At 45.8% G+C, this 24,773-nt stretch overlaps 1 protein-coding gene across 1 annotated transcript in view; it reads right to left on the bottom strand.

The window, feature by feature from the left end:
- Positions 1-18,830, bottom strand: part of ALAS2 (5'-aminolevulinate synthase 2) — a 29,568-nt gene extending 10,738 nt beyond the window's left edge. The window contains 6 exon segments of the mRNA XM_083419986.1: positions 1,522-1,744; positions 2,793-2,891; positions 2,997-3,137; positions 5,859-6,055; positions 18,698-18,761; positions 18,764-18,830. Of these exon segments, the coding sequence (XP_083276112.1) occupies positions 1,522-1,744; positions 2,793-2,891; positions 2,997-3,137; positions 5,859-6,055; positions 18,698-18,761; positions 18,764-18,815 (776 nt within the window). The 5' untranslated portion in view covers positions 18,816-18,830.
- Between the last annotated feature and the right edge of the window lie 5,943 nt (positions 18,831-24,773).

Raw genomic sequence — 24,773 nt, 5'->3', positions numbered from 1 at the left:
CCCGTTGAAATCAAAGGACTTGTTTCCATCAGTCCTAATGCATCCGCACTGAGTAAGATTCATGCTAACCCGTAACAGAAAGTTCCCCAGACAGCTCACAGAGTAAGCTAAAATTAAAAGTCACATTACAATAAAATACAAAAACCACACCATGTGCTATCTGCATGGATCTGTTGAAAGAGGCTGGGCAGGCTTATTGGGATGGGGAGGGGGCTGATACTGACAGGACAGGGTCTTGCCTAATTCATGGCTGATATAAGCTTTGAATCAGAGACTTTAGTGCTCATTCTCTTACTCACTAAGCTGCCTAGAGTCTGAGACAGAAAACACCTTTAAAATGGTTTAAAGAGGATTGGGAGAGGGCCCCGAGGCATACACACATTGATTTTCTCTCTGCCATCGTCACCTCTGCTTCAAATCAGCACATTTAAAGCTAATGGTTTCCCGCAAAGAATTCTGGGAACTGTAGTTCACCCCTCACAGATTATGTGGGCGAAGCCATGCACTTAAAAAGTGCTTTGAATGTATGGGGTGGACTCTAGTTTACTCCCTCACAGAGCTACAATTCCTATTATTGATTTCCTACTATGACCCCTGGCATAATGCCTCTGCAAGGCATTGTGGGAAATTTAAATGGCAACTCCTGGACCCGGACACATGTTGATGGGAAGGCCAGGGTGGTCCTGGGTCTTGGGCAGTGGCCTCAGGACGTTGAGGCTGACCAGAGGTAGAATTGGGGCAAGAGTTCACGGCACAAGCAGCCACCCATTTTTCAAATCTCCTTCATCTCTCCGGAGAAAACAAAAGTGCTATTGTCTGTTTCCAGCCTAGGGGCTAGACAGGGGTCAGCAAACTTTTTCAGCAGGTGGCCGGTCCACCGTCCCTCAGACCTTGTGGGGGGCCGGACTATATTTTGGAAAAATAATAATGAACGAATTCCTATGCCCCACAAATAACCCAGAGATGCATTTTAAAGAAAAGGACATATTCTACTCATGTAAAAACATGCTGATTCCTGGACCATCCGTGGGCCGGATCTAGAAGGCGATTGGGCCAGATTCGGCCCCCAGGCCTTCGTTTGCCTTCCCATGGGCTAGAACATCTTTCCCTGTTTGCCCGACCCTATGATCATGTCAAAGGGCCATCACACTGAGTTTCAAAAGTACCGTATTTTTCGCTCTATAAGATGCACCAGACCACAAGATGCACCTAGTTTTTGGAGGAGGAAAACAAGAAAAAAAATATTCTGAATCTCAGAAGCCAGAACAGCAAGAGGGATCGCTGCGCAGTGAAAGCTGTTCTTGCTGTTCAGGCTTCTGTGATAGCTGCACAACCTGCATTCACTCCATAAGACGCACACACATTTCCCCTTACTTTTTAGGAGGGAAAAAGTGAGTCTTATAGAGCAAAAAATACGGTAAACTGGGGCAGGTTGCAAGGGCAATGCAGAACAGCTTGAAACAGACCATTGGAACTAGACACGGTGTGGACTGGAGACATTGCCGGGCAGCTGTCACTCACCTGATGGCCTGCATCACTCGAGGGTGGCGGCTCATTCCCAGGTAGTCATTACTGCACCAGACTGACACCTCACGGGCTTCCACCTGAGAGCCAGAATAGTCCTCAGCAAAAGGATAGGCGTCAGCCTTTCGATTCACTGTCTTGAAGACCCGGTAGGTGTGATCTTGCTTCTTCACTTGGATCTTTGCCTCAAAGAAATGGTCGTACTCAAACACTTTGCCCCCTGCTAGGAAAAACACAGGGCTGGTTAACACAATCCACGGGAATCACTTGATTTCTCTATAATGGATGACTTAGCACCTGCAAGGCTAAGCTACTGAGAAGCAGCCTCTGAGAGAGGGCAGGAAGGTTCTGTTTACGTGGAGTCAGGGGCAAGTTCTGATGGATCATGGGCCATGCTGTTAGACAGAGTGGCACAGACTCTCCAGGCAGAAGATATTAGGGGGTAGGGAGCGTTGGCAAGGGGTTGGAGGAAGCTGTCGGTTTCTTCTCTGCATGAGTTACTGCACTGACCTCGTGCCCTTCAAATTGGCCTCTCCTGGGAGGAAACTAATTTCACTCCATCTCTGGACAACAACTACAACAACTACAACATTAATGACAATTTTATTATTTATATGCCACCCATCTGACTGGATTATCCCAGCCACATTGTTGTTTGATTGGACATAATAGGTTGTATCCAAAGTACTACTATGTGAATGTCCCGTCAGTGCAAGGACTTCTGCTTGCACAATAGAACATTCTCCCCCTTTCCTCCCCTTGTACACACCCCTAAATCTTTTCTAGGGGTTCCCCCAACACTCTGGAACAGATTGGGAGAGGGTGTGAAGTGGGGGAGGAGGGTGGGGAGTCCTGGTGCACAAGCAGAAATCCTTGAGCTGACACATTCGTCGGATACTGTTCTTCAATCATCCTCAGTTGAGAGTCCCAGTAAAAATAACCTGCTCTTAGAGGAGGCTGCCTGTTGTGTCTCTGTGTGACTAGCTGCTTTAAGTTTGCCTCTTTTCAATCTGACAGCATGTGTGTAACCTCAGGGGCTGGGAGAAAAACAACAACACAGGGTATGGCCTCCTCTAAAGGTGGGTATGCTTTATTTCTTACACAACTGAAAAGTAAACTTTTTTGGGGTGGGAAAAAAGTGATAGCCAATTCCGACAAGGCTGGAATGCTTAATTGCTAGCTCTGCGTCTGACACACACGGCAGGTGTGTGTGTTACTTACACTGTCTCCTCATCTGAGTAGTTTTGGGAGTCCTCCCATTCACTTACCTGGCATGTTGTCCCGAATGAGGTGTGACGCTTTGTCAGAATCGAGCAACTTCCTCTTGAGGCTGGATTGCACCTCCCTTACTAGGGAAGTCCACATGCCTAGAGAGAGAAGGACGAGTGGGTCACAGCTAGGGAAAAGTCGAGGATGGGAGCTCCCCATTCCGCTTCACTTCCCCATAGGATGCAGGCCTCTTCATTCCCTACCTGACTTGAAAGGCCTGACATCTTCCTGGACCTCAGGTTTTGCCTCTTGCACAAAGGAATTCTGGCCGCTTTTGCGCTCTGACTCCATGAAAGGGCACTGCGTGGAGGGGAGAAGCAGGGGCGCCCTCTGCGAGGCAGAGCCTAGTGGGCAGAAGAAGGAGAGGAGAACCCAGCTGGTTCCATCTTTCAGATGGTGGCCCCCATAGGGACTGTACCCCACTTGACCCCGGACTTTTTCAGAGCTGGGTGTCGGAATCTGCCTTGTCAGGCTATAAGTAAAGGTAAAGGACCCCTGGACAGTTAAGTCCAGTCAAAGGCGACTCTGGGGTGTCGCTTCTGGTGCAACGCAACACCGTGACAGAAACCTGAGTGCATGGAAACACTGTTTACTTTCCTGCCACACCAGTACCTACTTATCTACTTGCACTGGCATGCTTTCGAACTGCTAGGTTGGCAGAAGCTGGGACAGAGCAATGGGAGCTCACTCTGTTGCAGGGATTCGAATCACCGACCTTCCAATCGGCAAACCCAAGAAGCTCAGTGGATTAGACCACAGTTCCACTCACGTCCCTTGTCAGGCTATGGGTGTGTCCAGCTCTTTCACATCCGCACCACAAAGGTAAAGCGCTCTCATAACACTTCGATGGTCATAGAGAATTCTGGGAATTGTAGCTTGTTAAGGGCACTGACCTCACAGAGCAAAAGGTCCAGCACCCTTCATAAACCACAGTTCCCAGAATTCTCCATTAGCTGTATGGTATGAGTTGTACGGTGAAGGTCTCAGACCGATCTCTTTCCTATCGCTTGCTCCTTAAACCATTTCTAACTGGAGATTAAAACATGTGCTCTGGTCCTGCCTCACATAAAATCCAAAGACCTTATCTTTTGGACCTTATCTTTTTTTTTCCTAGATAAAGAGGTGCTGGGAATCACTTGTTCTCTCATAATGGCAATGGCATCAACCTGAGAGGAGCCAGTTCTGGCTGAAAGAAAGTCCTGATTTTGGATCTTTCTTTCCCTTCTCCTTCCTCTAGTGTCAGGGTTTCTTGGCCTTTGAGCCAGGTCTCAGACCCAGGTCTCAGACCCAGAACCGTTTTAAATGACCAGACTCCCTCCTGGGGTAGGAATCCTGTGTCTGGACTGCACCATGCCAGATGACAGAAGTGGTATTCCTGTGATGGAATTATTCCTCCATTTGGCAAATCTTTTCCCAGCTGAGCTTTGTGAGAGAATTACTAAGTCCCAATTTTATTTTATTTTTAAAAAGGTCCTCTCTACTCTCACCCACAACAGCCATCAGCTGGCAAGAGGCAACGGGGAAATAAGAGATCACTGGCAAGAATTGTGATCCTGGAGACAGAGTCTCCATACCTTGGTTCTTTCATATTTTTGGGGAGGTGGGGGTATGGGGAAAGGAGGTACATTCCGTGATAGGGCCCCTATAACTGACTGCTCCTTCCTACAAAAATTAAAAATTTCCCTGCACACAGAAAACGATCCTGTCAGGGAGAACTCTGGGCTAGAATCTTCTTCCTAGCTTTCCGTACGCTGCAGTCTGAAATGCTACAGTCCAGACAAGCAATTTTACCACCTGCCATGGTAGGCCATATTTATTAAAATAAATCATGTAGTATGAAGTTGCTGGCGTTGTACCATTTCAAACTGCCTTAGATGAAAAATGTTACCCCATATCCAGGGGTGGGGAACAAAAAACTATGCTGTAAGGGGAAAGGATTTGAACTTAGCCTTCATCCTGACAGGATAGTTTTCTATAAGCAAGGATTTGATTATTATTATTATTTTTTAATGGAGGAGCTTTCAAGCACTATTTATTTATCAAATACTGTTTTGCAGCCCAAAGGCCCCCAAAGCAGCATATTCAAACTACAATAAAGTAGAATAAAATGGCATGAATCCATTGTCAGTTTCTCCTTGCCATAATGTCTGGAATAATATAGCCCAAGAACACATAGTTTATCTGAATAGGTAGATCCATTCATTCCCCACTGGACTTTCATCCTGCCATATTGGATTCTTCCATATCTAATAACTGTACGAACGCACCCCCCTATGTTGAAAGAGCGTGTACTGTGTTTTGGGGGAGTGTTATGATTACATCCACACCATACATTCAAAGTGCATTGAAAGCACATGGCTTTCCCCAAAGCATCCTGGGGATTTTTATTTTTTTTTAATGTTTAAAATTTTTATTTTTTCACCAACAACCAAAACACAAACAGTGAAAGCCCCCAGGCGGCTGATACATTGGGTATAAATAATCAATGATAACATATTCAAATCAACCATATGTACAATTTTATATACGTTAACACTCCTCCATCCACAAGGTTTATTTAACATTTTAATTGCCCCAAATTGTTCAAACCTACCCAAATATTTCAATATCTTCTCAAACCAATCCTCCTCTTTCTCACTGACCTTAAACCTTTTCATTCTGTGTATCTTCAAAGTTAGGTATTCTAAAATTATAATATTATTCAGTTTTTTCCTCCATTGGTTCACCTCTAACTCTTCTGCATTTTTTCAATTACTCGCTATAACCTGTCTGGCTGCAGTTACCATCAATCTTACCCATTTACATTCCTCTTTTGTTTTTAACTCGGTGCTACTCAGATTAATAAGAACCATTAATTTAGATATTCCCACCTTCCTACCCACAATTCCCAATACCTGGGAACGGTATTTTGCCCTTCAGAAAGCTACAGTTCCCAGTACGTGTAACACACTGCAGCTCCCAGGATTTCCTTGAGGGTGTGCTTTCAGTGTGTGGACGAAACCCCTCTCCTCTCAGCTGGACATTTTACCCAGGGCTGTTGCCTGTGAGCCCACCCACAGCCTCACCAGAATCTCCATGGGTCTCTTTTCCGTGCTGCTGGTGAGCATGAGAACGAGAGAAGGCTCGGGCAACCATCACAGGGCAGCGCTGGGCACTGCTGACCAGCAGGGGCCGACATCGGCGCAGGAAGGTGGCCGGGTCCCGGGTCAGGAAAGGGCAGCACTGGAGGATTGAGGCCATTGTGGCGTGCCAAGGTCTGGTGCTACACAGAGAAAGAGAGAAGTCAAGGGGGGTGCTGGGAGAGCCCCTTTAGCTGAGACTATACCACAGCTCCTTAGCCACAGAATGGGATCAGTATCAAAGAAGGAGCCAGGGCATTACTGTACTCACCAATGTCCAAGCAATAACCATCATGTAAAGGTAAAGGGACCCCTGACTGTTAGGTCCAGTCGTGGCTGACTCTGGGGTTGCGGCCTTCATCTTGCTTTATTGGCCGAGGGAGTCGGCGTGCAGCTTCCGGGTCATGTGGCCAGCATGACTAAGCCGCTTCTGGCGAACCAGAGCAGCGCACGGAAACGCTGTTTACCTTCCCGCCAGAGTGGTACCTATTTATCTACTTGCACTTTGACGTGCTTTTGAACTGCTAGGTTGGCAGGAGCAGGGACTGAGCAACGGGAGCTCACTCCATCGCTGGGATTCGAACCACCGACCTTCTGATCGGCAAGCCCTAGTCTCTGTGGTTTAACCCACAGCGCCACCCACATCCTCTAACCATCATGTACTCTTTGGTTAAAAAAGAGCTGCCACCTGGTTGGATTTGGACTGCCCAAAAATGGAAAGAAGAAGGAGTCCCAGGAAAAGAGGAATGGATACAAAAGCTTATGGACTATGCAGAAATGGCGAAACTAACCGGAAAAATAAGAAATCAAGATAACAAACTTTTTTTTTTATAAAAGAATGGAATATTTACAAAGGAATTGTAAACAGATAAGAACATGGGCAGGATTATTGTAACAACCTTCAGTTTCATAAGAGTATATTTTAAAGTAGACGAATAAATCAGCAAATTAAGTTAATTGGGATATGCAGAAAATACTAAAAATAAATTTAAGGAACGGCAGAAAGTGGGGGAAGGAAGTCAAGTTTTGAAATGTTAAAATGACTGTAAAATTATTGAAATGTATAAACTTGAAAATCATAAATTATGCAGAGAGAGAGAGAGAGAGAGAGAGAGATTTGGACTGTCTGCCCCTGACCCCAAGCTGGCAGTCTCACCAAGACAAACATTTCGAGTGGAATATCTGATATGTGGCCATAAGAGCTATACCTTTGAAGCACATTCAAAGAAGAGTCCCTCAAAGAATTCTGGGCACTGTAGTCTGTTAAGGATTGCAGGTAAGTGTAACTGTGTGAGGGGGTAAACTGCAGTGCCCAGAATTCTTTTGAGGGAAAGAATGCACTTTGAATTCGCTTTATAGTCTGTGCACAGTCATGGCCAAAACAAACATCCATCCCAGCGCTTAGGCAAATCCAGGTGATTTAAGAGTACTTTGTGAGGAAAGGGAACTCCATTTCCCCCTTTTCTCTCACTTCATTCTCTTTTCTTCTTTCCGCCTTTCTCCTGCACTGTTGGAATATTGGCTGACAGCTCCTTGCATATGGGGTCCTGAATTCTTTTTCTCCTTTTGCTTTCATTGCTCTGATGACTCTCAAAGTAGTTTTTTTTTTTTTTTTAATTAACGCTAATAGAACAATTTCAATAATAGTGCCTAGAGAGAGGGCTTTCTCAATCGTGGCCACTTGTATTTAAAATGGTCTCCCCAGAAAAGTTTGCCTGCCACCAACTCTGATGTCATGTCAGCACAAGGCAAAGACGTTTTCATTGGCCATGGGCAGATGTGGGAAAGCACTGGCTGTCCAGATATAGCTGGACTACAACTCCCATGAATCCTGGCCATTGGACGTGCATTCTGGAGCTGATGGAAGTTGTAGTTCAGTAACATCTGGAGGGCCCAGGTTTCCCCACACCTAGCCTAGGGCATTCCAGCATGCTGAGATGAGCTGGATTTTGCGTTTTTACGCCTTCTATTGAACTTGATTACTTTGTTATAGTCTGCTGGTTTTGCAATTTTATAGTTTTAAGTTTGCATTTTTCTGTGTGTGGTTTTTTAGTGAATGTTGCCCTGAGAGCCTACATCTATCAAACAAACAAAATCAACTATTATTCTCACAAGAAGGCCTTCTCACTCACTCAGAAAAAAATTGTATGTTTGTTGCATGCAGCTTTTTTCAAGTAACCTTAAGGCTCTAGCTTCCTTTTAGACCACATGAGATCAGCATTAACTCTCCAGAGCAGGGAGTGCCCTTTAATTAACCTTCAACCAGCTCCCTTCCTAGCACCCCTAAGGCCACCAAGTTGAGCACTGAAACATGTCATTGAGAGCTATCTTTTCATGGTAGCAATGATTTTTTAAATAATAATTAAAAAAAACCAGCTGCCTGACTGGCACACAAGCAGATACACACCCACAGCGTAATATACAAAGTGACAAGCTAAATCCACTTCTGCAAATGAGGATGCAGAATGCCTTTTAGTTGCTAGTGCATCTACAAAAAATAGAGGAAATATACATTTGTGCAGCATATAATTCAGGAAGGCAGCCATTTTTAATCTGAATGATGTGTCGTTAGAAAAACAGTCATGTAACGTGAAAAATCTGGTCAGCAGGCTTTTTTGTTCCTGTGAAGAGGTGTGGTCCTGGCTTAGGGCAGATCTACCCTGTCCAACAAACACAGCCGCTGTGTGTATACGTGTGTCACACCACTGATTCAGTGCTCAGTGTGGACGCCATGCAGTGGCGTAGCGTGGGTTGTCAGCACCCGGGCAAGGCAAGTAATTTGCGCCCCCTAACCCGTGGATTTTAGTAGGGGCAGAGAGCACACCCCCCCCAGATGTTGCGCCCGGTGTGGCCGGCCCCCCTGCACCCCCACGCTACGCCACTGGCGCCATGCACGTCTCGACACATGTCTGGGAACCCCAGCCATGTCAGAGTTCCCAGACATGTGTATGTAAGTGGATGCCTTCCTAGCTTCCCTTGCTTTAAGTCCGGGATGGGGATCCTGTGGCCCTCCAGATGTTCTTGGGCTCCCAGCCCCATCACCCCTGACCATTAGCCGTGCTGACTGGGTCTTGCCCATGCTGAGGCTGGAGTCCAACAACATCTGGGAAGCCACAGACATACCAATTGTAATAGCTGTGCAAAGTGTAGAGCTGCCCTTAGAAAGGTCACCAGATACATTTCTATCCCATGTCCTTAATTTTCACGATCTCTTACTTACCCTTGAATACAAACTTAATTCGTTCCGGAAGTCCGTTCTTAAACCAAAGTGTTCTTAAACCGAGGTGCGTTTTCCCTACTGAGGCCTCCCACTGCCAGTGCCCTCCCACCATTCGGCTTCCGTTCGTCTTCCAAGGCAAAGTTCACTAGCTGGAACATCTACTTCCGGTTTTGCGGAGTTCGTTGCCCAAATAGTTCGTTAACAGGACTGTTTGTAGACTGAGATACCACTGTATTGCTAAATCTTTGTATTAGTTGAGGTTATATTATTGGATGTCCCTGGGAAGAGGGGATGATTGTTAAACCGCTCTGAAAACTGTAGCTCTGAGAGGGGAGTAAGGGTCACCTAAGAACTTTCCTGAACTTTCTTAGGGTTCGGGACGCGGGTGGCGCTGTGCGTTAAACCACAGAGCCTAGGACTTGCCGACCAGAAGGTCGGCGGTTCGAATCCCCGCAACAGGGTGAGCTCCTGTTGTTTGGTCCCTGCTCCTGCCAGCCTAGCAGTTCAAAAGCACATCAAAGTGCAAGTAGATAAATAGGTACCGCTCCAGCGGGAAGGTAAACGGTATTTCTGTGCGCTGCTCTGGTTCACCAGAAGCAGCTTAGTCATGCTGGCCACATGACCCGGAAGCTGTACGCCGGCTCCCTCAGCCAATAAAGCGAGATGAGCGCCGCAACCCCAGAGTCGGCCACGACTGGACCTAATGGTCAGGGGTCCCTTTACCTTTACCTTTAATAACTTTCAACACCCTTAACAAACTACCGTTTCCGGGATCCTTTGGGGATATCATGACTGTTTAAGGTGGGGTCTATAACCAGCTTCACTGTGGTTCCACAAAGGGAAATGACACTGGCAGTAGGACTGAGAAAAACCCATGGTGTGTCTACAAATGTACCACCTGAACCTCTTTGCAAGTTTACTCAAAGGTAAATTGTAGGGTGTAGCTGCATTAACTCCTCTGCCTTAAGGAGCGCTTGTGAATGGTCGTTCTGGGAGTAGCAGAGAGACCAGCTGCTGCAGTACATGACAAGCTTCCTGTCCCTTGGATAATTGCACAGTAGAGGGAGTTTTCGGCAGGTGCAGACTTTTCTACCCCTGCAGCACTCACTGCAACAGGACAATCGTGACACGCAAGGCAGGGCATCCTGCAGAGCAGGTCTGATTTAAGAGGCATTTTCTGCTTCAAAGAGAACAATCTTCCAGATTCCCAAGGGGTCAGAAGGAAGCAGGGGAGAAACCCACAGGGGAATAGAGAATAGAGAGCACCACGCAAGTGGGGCCCAGGAAATTAGGGGCTGAAACTCAGACAATATGTGGCTCCATCTTGGGAAGGAAACGTACTCCTAAAAGAGACCACAGGAGATGCAGGTGGTTCGTGAAAGAACTTGCCTGTTTTGTCACTTTTTCTTCACTCACTTTGCCTTTGAGAGCTAGGTGACAGGCAGAAATTCTGTGGTTCTATAAATTCAGCTTCCTCCAGCATGGAGAATCTGCTGAATTTCTGTCTGCAGTAATGAAACATGTCTCTCCCATATCAGTCTCTACAGCCACAGCAGGTGCTGTGACTCTCCTGTAACCCCCAAAGCCACACTATTTCATTGTCTCCCAGGACAGACAGATGCCATCCATATAAATGATAAGGACAGAGGGTCTGTGTTAGGAGAAAGAAAGTGAGGAGGCAATGGCATTACAGTGGTGCCTTGGGTTACATACGCTTCAGGTTACATATGCTTCAGGTTACAGACTCTGCTAACCCAGAAATATTACCGCGGGTTAAGAACTTTGCTTCAGGATGAGAACAGAAATCGGGCTCCGGCAGCGCAGTGGCAGCAGGAGGCCCCATTAGCTAAAGTGGTGCATCAGGTTGAGAACAGTTTCAGGTTAAGAACAGACCTCTGGAACGAATTAAGTACTTAACCTGAGGTACCACTGTAGTGTGAATGCAGAGTTAGATGGGGTCGCCAATAAGTAGGGGTGGATGTATTCCTTCACTTGAGATCTCTAGGCTGGGCATACACTGTACCTTTGAGAGAAAGAATGTGCTTTGAATGTGCTTTAGAGTCATAGCCTTTCGCATGTGTTCATTCATAAGTCTGTTCCTTTCCCTTTCTGTGTCATGCTGCTGAAAATTACAAACCACATTAAAATGTGCATTGTTTCTACAAGTTATCCTAAACTCTGTCCCCGCCCCCATTGTATGCATATTCTTTTTGTTTTGTTGTGGTGGCAGTTTGGAGCAGAGAACTGTGTCACAAAATTTGGAGAATTGTCAATACGAAAAGGATAACCATGTTTTGACCCAGGAAGTGCAACTCAGTTCTGTCAGCTTTAAAATGTGGAGCAATCAGAATCCTTGAGTGTCCCTATGAAGGCAATGTGTGTGTGTGTGTGTGTGTGTGTGTGTGTGTGTGTGTAAGTTTGTTCTTGGTACAGTGGTACCTCAGGTTACATACGCTTCAGGTTACAGACTCCTCTAACCCAGAAATATTAAGAACTTTGCTTCAGGATGAGAACAGAAATCGTGCTCTGGCGGCGTGGCGGCAGTGGGAGGCCCCATTAGCTAAAGTGGTGGTTCAGGTTAAGAACGGTTAAGAACGGACCTCCGGAACAAATTAAGTACTTAAACTGAGGTACCACTGTATAAGCTTTCGTATGCATGCACACTTCTTCAGATACACTGAAACAGAAGTCAGCAGACCCTCAGACATAGTGAGAGCATGGAGTGGGGTTAGGTTTTCTCAGGAGGGTAGTAGGAGATGGGTGATTGACTCAATGGGTATGGGCATGCACACAAAAGCTTATACGAAGAACAAACTTAGTTGGTCTCTAAGGTGCTACTGAACTATATATATATATATATATATATATATATATATATATATATAAACTGTATCAGACCAACACGGCAACCTACCTGAATCTAGAACCTATGAAGGCAGTATCTGTTTGCTTCCACTTATTCCCTGCTTATATTTCCAATGGGAACAAATATTGCCAAGGCACCCATTTTGCCAGTGCGCTCTCATCTAAAGGGATGCCGGTGGTGCTGTGGTCTAAACCACTGAGCCTAACGCTTGCCGATCAGAAATGCGGTGGTTCGAATGGACCAGCTGCATGTTCCTGCATTGCAGGGGGTTGGACTAGATGATCCTCAGGGTCCCTTCCAACTCTACAGTTCTATGATTCTGTGACTTTCTATGATTCTATGAATCCCCGCAACAGGGTGAGCTCCCTCGCATTCCTTGTCCCTGCTCCTGCCAACCTAGCAATTCGAAAGCATGTCAAAGTGCAGCAAGTAGATAAATAGGTACTGCTCCCGCGGGAAGGTAAACAGTGTTTCTGCGCACTGCTCTGGTTTCGCCAGAAGCGGCTTAATCATGCTGGCCACATGACCTGGAAAAACAGTCTGCGGACAAACGTTGGCTCCCTCGGCGGAAAAAGCGAGATGAGCGCCGCAATCCCAGAGTTGTTCGCAACTGGACTTAACAGGTCAGGGGTCCTTTACCTTTAAAGGTAAAGGTACCCCTGCCCGCACAGGCCAGTCTTGCCAGACTCTAGGGTTGTGCGCCCATCTCACTCAAGAGGCCGGGGGCCAGCGCTGTCTGGAGACACTTCCGGGTCACGTGGCCAGCGTGACATCGCTGCTCTGGCAAGCCAGAGCCGCACATGGAAACGCCGTTTACCTTCCCGCTAGTAAGCGGTCCCTATTTATCTACTTGCACCCGGGAGTGCTTTCGAACTGCTAGGTTGGCAGACGCTTCAGGTTACAGACTCCTCTAACACAGAAATATTAAGAACTTTGCTTCAGGATGAGAACAGAAATCGTGCCAGCTTCCTGCCAACCTAGCAGTTTGAAAGCACATCAAAGTGCAAGTAGATAAATAGGTACCGCTCTGGCGGAAAGGTAAACGGCATTTCTGCACGCTGCTCTGGTTCGCCATCTAAAGGTAGCACTACCATCTAAAGGTAGCACTGCCAATGGAACCTCTTACCACTCAGGGAAGTGGGGAGGGTCCAACAGTCATTGTGTGAAACTGTGACTGCAAGTGGTGTTAAGTGAGCGCAACATTAGGGAGTGTGGGCAGTTATCCTGGATTAATAAATACGGGATAAAACGGCTCCTGCGTTTCGTACGTGTGTCATCAGAGAAATGAAAAACTAGAGCAATGGCCCATTTGACATGGAGCTCAGGCATGGGAAGGGTGTGCAAGTATGTTGGGAGCTGATAACTCCCTCTTGAGTTTAATCTGACTTGTAAACGATACACCCTAGGCCAGCTCGGATGATTAAAACTAAAGAACTTAAGATGCAGAGCTGCATCTTGGTCCTTAAGGGTGCATGCAAAAGATAAGGCTTGGTTCCTGGAAAATAGAGAAAACTGCCCATCACCTGCTCCAGTCCTCCCTGATGTGGAGCCAGATTGAAAATTGCCTCCCCCCCCCCCGAAGATTTCCTCCAAGTTCCAGTGCTTCTTCAAATTATATGCGCCAGTAACACTTTTTAAAAATACAGAACCAAACCACTGAACCACAATCTTTCTCTTGTATTCTCTGTTTTGAAAACTTTGGGTCTCTGGAATATAGAGTCAACAAAGGTAAGTCTAGTTAAAGCTATGGTTTTCCCAGTAGTGATGTATGGAAGTGAGAGCTGGACCATAAAGAAGGCTGATCGCCGAAGAATGGATGCTTTTGAATTATGGTGCTGGAGGAGATTCTTGAGAGTCCCATGGACTGCAAGAAGATCAAACCTCTCCATTCTGAAGGAATTCAGCCCTGAGTGCTCACTGGAAGGACAGATCCTGAAGCTGAGGCTCCAATACTTTGGCCACCTCATGAGAAGAGAAGACTCACTGGAAAAGACCCTGATGTTGGGAAAGAATGAGGGCACAAGGAGAAGGGGACGACGGAGGACGAGATGGTTGGGCAGTGTTCTCGAAGCTACCAGCATGAGTTTGACCAAACTGCGGGAGGCAGTGGAAGACAGGAGTGCCTGGCGTGCTCTGGTCCAGGGGGTCATGAAGAGTCGGACACGACTAAACGACTAAACAACAACAAAAAATAGAGAGTCTATATCACTGTCCTCCAACTTGGTGCCCCCCCTCCAGATGGCTGTAGATCAAGGACGAGGAATGTGTAGCTCCCCAAATATTGTTGGACTACAACTCCCATCGTCTGTGTCCATTGGGCCATGCTGGCTGGGACCGAGGGGAGCTGGAGTCCTACAGCATCTGGAGGGCACCAAGTTGGGGAAGGCTGGTCTGTATCCACAGCAGGATACAGACCACTGAAAAGAGCAGTCCAAAATGTTAACTGGACATCCACAGTCCATTGCAGACGCAATCAGTTTTGTTGTGTGTAGCAGCTTTTGTTGAGTTGCCCTAGTGGGAATTGTATGTTTGAATTCCCCACCTCATTATAAGAAATCTCCTCAAACATCAGGGGCTCCTCCCCCACCAACAAAACAAAACAAAACAAAACATGGAGGCAAAATAGAGCTTTCCCACTGGCTACAGTAGCAGCAACTTTCACAGCCGCTCGAAGTGCAGATGTTAGCAAAAGATAATGTTTGTGTCCATGCTGCAAAAACGTCATCTGCTAAGTTCTGCACATGGAGCTTCTCTTAAAGGCAGAAGAGCATGGCAGGAGGTTGCTGCCTTTTTTCTGGTCGCTGGGCAGTGCTTGGGAGAATTCCGACATGATTCCCTGAATTAGTAAAGTGCAGCCAAAGCAGTCCACTGTTGCAAAGTGAACTATACAAAGCTACAGAAGACTCTCAATTGAGTGTAAATATCATTGGCTACAAATCAGAGGTAAAACAAATGCATAGATGCACTCTCTATTCTGCAAAACTCTCCAAAACTCTCCAAATCTCTCCAAAATCATGCAGTGCAATCTGCAAGTACCTCTGGAAACAAGACAGGAAGCCAGATGGGAAGTATGCTTGCTTTTTATCTAGCCATTGTACTTTGTGCCAAGGGGAAAAGGAGTGATGAGAGTAGGAGTTAAAGACAAGGAATAGCCCAAGGACAGGCCAGCTCATGGAATGGAGGGTAGGTGGGAGAGGAAGAATAAGATACGAATTTATTACATCAGAATTCACTTTAAATGCCAGTTTGAAATATGTTCCGCTATTGAAAGTTGCCTTTTCTGATACTATTCCCTGCTAGGGTTGCCTCCTTTTGAAAAGAGAAGAGAAGAGAAGAGAAGAGAAGAGAAGAGAAGAGAAGAGAAGAGAAGAGAAGAGAAGAGAAGAGAAGAGAAAAGAAAAGAGCTGTTTGACAGTGGAACCGACTCTCTTGAGAGATGGTGCACTCTCCTTCCTTGGAGGTTTTTAAGCAGAGGTTGGATGGCCACCTCTCAGGGATGCTTTAGCTGAGATTCCTGAATTGCAGGGGGCTGGACTAGATGACCCTTGTGGGTCCCTTGCAACTTTAGAATTCTATGATTCTATGACTATGACAGGGTCCACTGCAGAATGTTTTCTGACTCTTATGCAGCCCTTAAAAATACAGGACCTTGGTCCTTAAAAAGGTGGAGACCCGATTCTCTGCACGGGTCTTGCAGCACACAAACCCCAAACATAAAATGCAGTGTTCACAACACAGAGTAGACAGTAGGAAAGAGTACATAGCATGATGGGGTGTGTTAAAGCACTAGAAGATAGGTTACCAAAGACATTTTCACAAATACACACATTATTATTATTATTATTATTATTATTATTATTATTATTATTACCACCCACCTTTTAAGCTAAGGTCCCAGGCCAGGTTAGAACATTAAAACACAACACTGCAATATTTTAAATAGCTTAAAACAGCTTATGATTACAGAAATAAAGTAGCTCCTAAAAATTTACATCCCAATTTTAGAAATTCTGGGCAAAGAGGCAATAAAAATGCCTGTGTTTAAAGGTTTACCAACCTTTAAACTGGCCATTTTAGCCGTGCCTTTAACAGAGGCCTGATTAGCAGTTAATAAGGCTTATGTGCACCTCACAAGAATTTCTGCATGCTGATTCCCGAAGATTCGGCTGCAGTTAAAAGCGTCAGGATTTTTTCCTGGTCAGATGGCAAGTCTCCCCATTTACACTATTTGTTGCACATGTGAAAGTTTGTACTTGATGACGACAACCACAACATCAGTAGCAACAACTCAATTGAAAAACCTGAATGTACATTTTCACAGTCAGGATTTTATATTTGCATGGCAATTCTGGGAGATGTTATTTATTTATTAAGTAATTTTTACTTGGCCCCCCCACTTTCTACTGAAAACGCCCTCAAGGCACCAATCAGTAATAAGAGCAACACAAAAATACAATGCAGCGTATCATAGAGACGATCATAAAATGGCAGCACATGCTGAACACAGCAATTGGCCGGTATTTTCCCTGCGGGGCAGGTGAGCAGTGATAGAGCCTGGGAAGCCATTTCATAGCAGTGATGCCTCAGTCCCAAAGACCCTCTCCTATGTCCTCACATGTCTCACTTCAGCCAATGGGGAGACATGCAGTAAGGCTCTTGCTCCAGATGGCCAGGTTGTGACATTTTGGAAAAGGTGGTCCATAACAGTCTGGGGCCGCGGCATGTTCATTGGTGATCACCCTTCCCCAATTGGTGGCTTCAGGGCTTTAAAAATCAGAATTTGTGCTTTGACTTGGGCTTGGAGACAAATTGCTAGCTTATGAAGTAGCAATGAGCCTGGAATAATAATAAGATGCCAAAAATGCGCATATATATATATATATTGGCATCATGTGTGAAAATGAACTATTAGAAAGAGACAGGGATATTTCATAATGTACAGTGGTACCTCGGGTTACAGATGCTTCAGGCTACAGACGCTTCAAGTTACAGACTCCGCTAACACAGAAATAGAACCTCGGGTTAAGAACTTTGCTTCAGGATAAGAACAGAAATCGTGCAGCGGTGGCAGCGGGAGGCCCCATTAGCTAAAGTGGTACCTCAGGTTAAGAACAGTTTCAGGTTAAGAACGGACCTCTGGAATGAATCTAGTTCTTAACCCGAGGTACCACTGTAAATGGGTTGGGAGGGAAATGAAGGTTAACTTCATAAGATGAAATAGTGCGTCAACGGGCTGCTTTTCATGCTTTTAAGATGCACTTAGACTAGGAGCCAAGCTGTGCATTGCATATCAGATATGTGTACCAATCTCCCGACATTTTTGTTATAATTAAAACTAAGTGCTGGAAGCTGTGATCCCAAGAGGAATGGCAGGGGTAAAGGATTCCTTACCCCTTCCCCTACTATTTATTTCCTGATCAAAACTGCCTCCATCCAGCTGTTTTTCTATTTGCACAGGAAAAGATACTGGTACCCATATTTTTGCAGTGGGGCATCAGCATAGAAACCAAGTCCTAAGGGCTGAGGTCCCTTTGCCCCCCCTAAAATATTTGAGGGGGCTGTCTCCCCAAAAGTTAAGGGACATTATCATTCAAATGGTGTGAAATTATACCTGCCCCCCCCCAATATTTTATTTAAATTGGCACGCCTGGGCATGAGAAAGCAGCTGTGAAGCAACTTAGGGTGGAAAAATAGCTAGTTTTTTAATAGTTAGCAGCATCCTTGTAGCTGTTTTTCAGAGACCATTACATGCCTCTGCTATATAATGTCTGGTTTCTCCCTAAAGGAGAAACAGTTTAGTTATGCAGAATAAAATAAAAATGAAATGAAATAGGAAAGATCAACCACTCTTACCTCCTGGATGGCAACTACCTTTTTTCAGGACAGCCCTTCGAGAAAGGTTTGAAGACTGCTGGGCCAATGAAGATTCCCAACTTTTGAAGCCATCGTTCTAGTTGTCCCTTTGATAGCACTGATCTAAGCAAGGATAGGGGACGTGGCACCCTCCAGATCAATGTTGAACTCCAACTCCCATTAGCCTTAGCCAGCATGGCCAATGTTCAGTAATGATGGGAGTTGTAGTCCAACAAAATAACAGAATGGTTACAGGCTCCTCATCCCTATTTTACAGCCATAAACAGATTACAGTGTTGAGCTCCATACCTTGCAAAGCTTCGCCTGTTGATTCCTGGAAATCAAGTCTCAAAAGCAAGCTAGACTGCTTGTTTCCCAGCTAGTTGGTAGCCTTGAGGCCAATGCAGTACCCCAATTCCCTTCTTCATTTTTGGATATTTAGTGGAGAAGGGAAACACTCCTCTGAGAGCCTGCATGGACCTTAGGGGCTTCCAGTCGCTGGTCCTTAATTTAGGTGATGGGGTGGAGAGAAAAGACATGAACACCGACAGGTAACAGCAGAAACACTGTGCGCACACTAAAAAGCACACTCAATTCTCTCCCTCAAAGAATTCTGTGAAATGTAGTTTACCCCCTCAAAGAATCACAATTCGCAGCAGTCCTTAACAAACTACGGTGCCCAGAATTCTTTGAGAGAAAAAGGTGCTTCGAATGTGCTTTCGCAGTTTAGTATGCTCACAGCCAAAGAGCCGCCTCCGTTTTTATCTGTTTTCATATTCAATGAGAGGTAGAAGAGAGAGAAAATAAAATCCCAAAGCGTCCCCCCCCCCAGCCCTTTGTTCCTACCTGTTGACCTGCACTGAAGTCGAACAACTTCTGAGCAGTCTAGTTAGAGAGTTGAGAAGTCCCCTTGGATCTGCCTCTCCCCACCCACCAGCTGAAGGCAGAGATAAAGCAAGTTCATGGCTGAGGAGGAGATATGGGGAGAGAGAGAGGGGAGTCAGCCATGTCACAGGGCCAGGGCAGACTTCTATAGGGAAACTTCAGCAGGGCTGAAAAATACAGCAGCTGTGGCCTGCCTCCTACACCTTTTAGTGGAGATTTAATACCCAGGAACCAGTAAGCGACATTTTTCATGTCACCGGGCAAAACACTATCATGTGCTAGGAGAAAAGTAGCTGGCAGGAAAAGTGAGATGATCGAGGAAAACAGAAACCGAGTTTAGTTCCTCTTGCCTCCTTTCCGCGAAGCAGTTAGGTCGCCTTTGACTCTGCATGTAAGTCATCTGGTGTGGTGCCTCCTTCTTCAGACGGTAATATATATTTACTTCCAGGACTTCAACATTTGGCACGCCAGTCCTGCTGCTCAATGCGGGCCGTCCTGCTCATTCTGCTGAGAGAGTGTCCAATCCTGGCACCCAGTGAAATGTGGCCATGTTGAAGGGGTGGGGATGTTCTATGTACCAGAGAAATTGGGCCAATGCAATGAGGAACTGAGGAGGATGAGCAAACAGTCTCTTGAGCATGGTGGACTTTTGAGACCTCCTGTGGGCACCATAGGAGGCCCTGGTGGGCACACTGGTGCCCATGGGCACCACATTGGCGATCCCTATCCTAAGCAAATTCATAGCTGAGGTGAGATTTGAATGGAGGACTTTATAGTTCATACATTCCACTGCTAATAACTCTAAATCTTCCAGATTGGAGTAGCTCACATCTTTTCCTCATTTAAGATATTATGGAAAATTCATGCTTAGCTTTCACTCTTGCTTTTTTCTTCATGATCCTCCTTCTTTTCTCTTGATGGCCATTTGTCCTGTTATTCCTAATTCCTTTTTCCCTTTGTGTTTTATTTGATTGTCAACCTGAGGGCAAAACCACGTCTGTTTTAATATTTGTATGATGCCTGATAAGGACAGTATAAATAACGGGTAATAATTTGATGCATCTCACTCCTCCAGAACACACTTTTCTCCACTCTTTGGCAGGTGCTTGAGGAAGCGATCTTTCTTTCCCTTATATTTTGGAAACCATGAAGTTAGAACTATATATGAAGAGGGGCCGCCTACAAACACTTTGGTGGCACGCCCTGTGAAATGTGTTTGCTGTGATAGGTGATGACAACAACGGCACCATCTTCAGGAAAAATTGGAGACACGATGCCTTGAAGCAGGGCTTCCTCACCCGAGTCTGCTTTTCGCATCAGTGTTAGCAATGAGATATTGTGCACACACTTCTGTGTTCTTCCACATAACGTAAGCCACAGTACATAAATATATCCTGCTTCCACCCTGTTGCTTCTTATGAAAAGTTATGTGAGTGCTAGTGGCTTAAAACAGCGATGTTGTTGTCCCCACTCCGTTTCAAGCTGCATTTCCACATTGAAGAAGAAGAAGGAGAGTTTGGATTTGATATCCCGCTTTATCACTACCCGAAGGAGTCTCAAAGCGGCTAACATTCTCCTTTCCTTTCCTTCCCCACAACAAACACTCTGTGAGGTGGGTGGGGCTGAGAGACTTCAAAGAAGTGTGACTAGCCCAAGGTCACCCAGCAGCTGCACGTGGAGGAGCGGGGAAGTGAACCCGGTTCACCAGATTACGAGTCTACCGCTCTTAACCACTACACCACACTGCCTCTTTTTGGGAATGAGGATGCATTATCCTAATGCGCTTTACCTGTTTAATTTCCCTCTGCCTGCACATCGTCCCCCCAAACTTCCGTTCAATAAGCTGTCATCTGCACATATCACTTGGGAAGACAGGGAAACTAATACCACTGTACCGGAAGAAGCAAAGATCGCCAGTGTTGAAGCAATGATGATACAACATCAGCTTCATTGGGCTGGTCATTGTGCGGATGCCTGATTATTGTCTTCCAAAGCAGCTACTCTATTCTGAACATAAAAATGGTTAGCGTAATGCTGGTGGTCAACAAAAGAGGTTTAAAGACTGTCTCAAGGCATTTTTTTTTAAAAAAATGTAATATAAACACCAACAATTGGGAAACACTTGCCTGGGTGCACTCCAATTGGAAAACAGCCTTTACCAAAGGTGTCATGGGCTTCGAAGAAACCCGAACTCAGGACGCAAGGGAGAAATGTGCTAAGAGGAAGGCACACTTAGCAAATCCACACTGTTATCAACTCCTGCCCGGAAACCAATGTCCCCACTGTGGAAGGACGTGTGGATCCAGAATTGGTCTCCACAGTCACTTATGGACTCATTGTTAAAACCGTGTTTATGGAAGGCAGTCTTACTCGGCTACGGGTGATCATCAAAGAAGAAAAAAACACACTGCACCAAAGAATCTGGGGAACAGTAGTTTATTCCCCACAGAGCTACAGTTCTGAGCATCCATAACAAACCACAATTCCCAGGGTTCTTGGGTGGGGGAAAGATATGCTTTAAAGGTACTGTGTGTATGCAGCCTTAGAAAATGCTTACAACTATATTATTGCATGTTAAAAGATGTATAGAGACACGGGTGGTGCTGTGGGTTAAACCACAGAGCCTAGGGCTTGCCAATCAGAAGGTCGGCAGTTTGAATCCCCGTGACGGGGTGAGCTCCCGTTGCTCGGTCCCTGCTCCTGCCAACCTAGCAGTTCGAAAGCATGTCAAAGTGCAAGTAGATAAACAGGTACCAATCTGGCGGGAAGGTAAATGGCGTTTCCGTGTGCTGCTCTGGTTCGCTGCTGGCCACATGACCCGGAAGCTGTCCGCCGGCTCCCTCGGCCAATAAAGCGAGATGAGCGCCACAACCTCAGAGTCCGTCACGACTGGACCTAATGGTCAGGGGTCCCTTTACCTTTAAAAGATGTATATTATATTAAAAGATGAGACGGTCTCTCTGCCTGCAGGCTCACAATCTAATCAACACCATGCAGAAGCAAAAAGGAATGGAGAGGGAAGAGGGTGAATCTCCCCACCACTGCCGTCACTTCCTAGAAGAATGAACTGGACCACTTCAGACTACAGCTTAGGGGTGTAAACACACACACAGAAACAACAACAACAACAACAAAAACCCACAAAGAGAAAGAGAAATCTAACACATCATCAAGGACAAAGATTTGGTCACCTAGACCATTGACTTATTTGCTGCTTCTCTATGTGGAGTTAACAACAACAACGACAACAACTCAAAGCATTCAAAGTTGTGGATCTCATCCTCCTGCAGTCAGCCCATTCCAGCACCTGCTGTAAATTTGGAAACAGTGTTTTGTGTTTGCATCAGGTGACAAGCAAGTTCTATCTGTGATTATTAATCTGTTATCCTGGCTGATGTCACTTTATACGGTCCAAAGGGGTGAACCAGACCCTGGTGGGCTGCCATACTAATATGCTTGCAGTTCCACTTTCCAACACATGGTGGAAGTAGGTTATCAGAGAAGCTCCCCCTCTCAGCCAGGGCCTCCCCAAACTATTATTCAGCTGACATATTTTTTATTATTACCTGTGATGATTTAATCTATGGCGGTGACTCATTTGCTCTTGGAAGTTGCTGCTTGAAGTTGCTGCAGTGATCCAATTAGCAATAGCGCATGCTTGAAAAGGGCCTTCTCTGCTCCCCACCCCCATTCAGAACTAGGCAATCCCACTGGGGAAATTTCCTCTTCCAAAAGGGGTCAAGTTGGATTGGTGGGGCTTCTGTGATGCCTGTGCTGGTCCCCAAGTGCTTGGCGGCAGAGCCGTAGCTACAGGAGGGCTAGCCGGGGTTTTTTATACTGGGCGAAGCCTCCAGAGGCTCCCAGCCTGCGGATGTGTGTGTGCGCGCGTGCAAATGTGAATTGTGGGGTGCCAAAGCAAAATCTAGTTTTGCCCCTGCTTGGGGGTTCCCAAGGGATGAAGGCATACATTGCGTGATATGGAGCAGTTCACTAGGAAATGCATCCATTTCCTGAGACAGTGGCCCCACTCTGCCTAATAGCAGAGCAGAGCCTGATGACACTGTCCTGCTGTGCCTCCTCTAGCTGCTTCAGGTTCCCCTTTTCAGCCCCAGTCTTCCTTGACACTGGATTTTTCTTCTTCTAAATTTGCTTGTATTCATAGATGCAGTTACTGTTGTTCTATTTATTTGCCGCTTACTGCAAACAAAAGCCAGCCATGCCCTTTTCCAGAATACACCATTCTGGGGGCGCCTGCCGAGACCACATAACACCGGCCTTGAAAGACCTAAATTGGCTCCCAGTACGTTTCCAAGCACAATTCAAAGTGTTGGTGTTGATCTTTAAAGCCCTAAATGGCTTCGGCCCAGTATACCTGAAGAAGCGTCTCCAAACCCATCGTTCTGCCCGGACGCTGAGGTCCAGCTCTGAGGGCCTTCTGGTTGTTCCTTCACTACGAGAAGCAAAGCTACAGGGAACCAGGCAGTGGGCCTTCTTGGTAGTGGCACCCGCCCTGTAGAACGCCCTCCCACCAGATGTCAAAGAGATAAACAACTACCTGATACATAGAAGACATCTGAAGGCAGCCCTGTTCAGGGCCATTGAGCATGCTCAGTCCCTACTGGACTGTTTTGGGATGGCTCCCACTCCACTTAGAACTTTTTTCCTGAAGGGTTTTTTTTTGGTACTTCTGCAGACTTCTGGGTTTATCCAAGCCTAGGAATGCCTCCCTCTAATAAGTGGATGGTGCCATGACAGATACACAATGATCCACAGTCGGAGGACTGAGTTTGCTATGAGAACATAGGATGTACGTGAACTACTATAGACAGTACTTCCAACTGCCATGTAAAAAAGGTGCTGAATAAAGGTGAGGTATTAGGAGTACGCAAATATAACTACCATTACTCTCCTGTGGATTAGCATCCCTGCCTTCAAGCTCTGGAAAATGTGTGATTTGTGCATAGAGGGAAGGGAGAAGTGGGAAGGAGCTAGAACATCTATACAGGGTCAGTTCGTTTTGTGAACTGACATTGCACTTATGAGCATTGGTCCCTTATAGTGTTTTACACTCTTAATTGGCTGCTAGTCTGAAACAGCATGCTTAATTCTCTGTTAGATTGAGTCCACCAGTTTGTTGTATGTATGTTTGTATGTACGTATTTTTACATGCAGTACATTTAAAGCCCATTTAAGGCACATCTCCCCCAAAAGAATTCTGGGCACCTCAGTTTACCTCTAACAGAGAAACAATTCCCAGCATCCTTAACAAACTTCAGCTCCCAGGATTCTTGTTTGAGAGGTGTTTTAATTGTATGGTGTGCATGCAACCTATATCCTGCTACTCCTCCTGGAGTTCAGGGTTTTTCTTGCAGCTTTCACAGTGTAATGGGCTAAGCTCACCGGGCCAAGTTCACCCAGTGGAGATTTGGACCCAAGTCTCCCTTCGTCCATCCAAATCTAATGTTCCACCTATTATACTGCCCAACGAATCTGCTGGTGATGACAGTAGTAGGTGATACCAAAATATGAATTATCTCCTGCAGAGGAAGGGATTTGCCATCTTCTCCAGTGTAACCTGCAGGCTGCAAAGATGGAATTTAAAATTATACTCCCAAGATGTTTTTATTCACAATTATAATGGCATCCATTAGCAAATCTAGGCTTGCTCGCTCCCTTGTTTTAATATGCTCAAGTACAAATATGGGCTAGAAGTATATACTTAAACATTGCTTCAGGAGAGAGTTTACACTGGCAAGTCTCCAAATGATGCCATCTTTGGTAACAGCCCAGACTTGGTAGGATTCCATAAAAGTCTCACTTGCGCTACTGCGATAGTAATTGTCTTAGATCTTCCTCGCTCTTTGTTTATTAGAGTCCACAGTCACAGAGGTGGAGAAGAAGCTCTCTCCCAGGTACACTAAAAATCAATTACTGGTCTATATATTGAAATTTGCTAGGTAAACAGTGGGATATCTTCTAAAGTGCCTTTATCTGTTTTTTGTGTGTGTGTGTTTTATAGCAAAATTTGACTCCGAAT

This window comes from Podarcis tiliguerta (assembly GCF_965153285.1).
Source record: "Podarcis tiliguerta genome assembly, chromosome: 17".
Lineage (NCBI taxonomy): Eukaryota > Metazoa > Chordata > Lepidosauria > Squamata > Lacertidae > Podarcis > Podarcis tiliguerta.
Note: the sequence above shows the minus strand (reverse complement) of the source record. Positions and strands in the feature narration are given on the sequence as shown.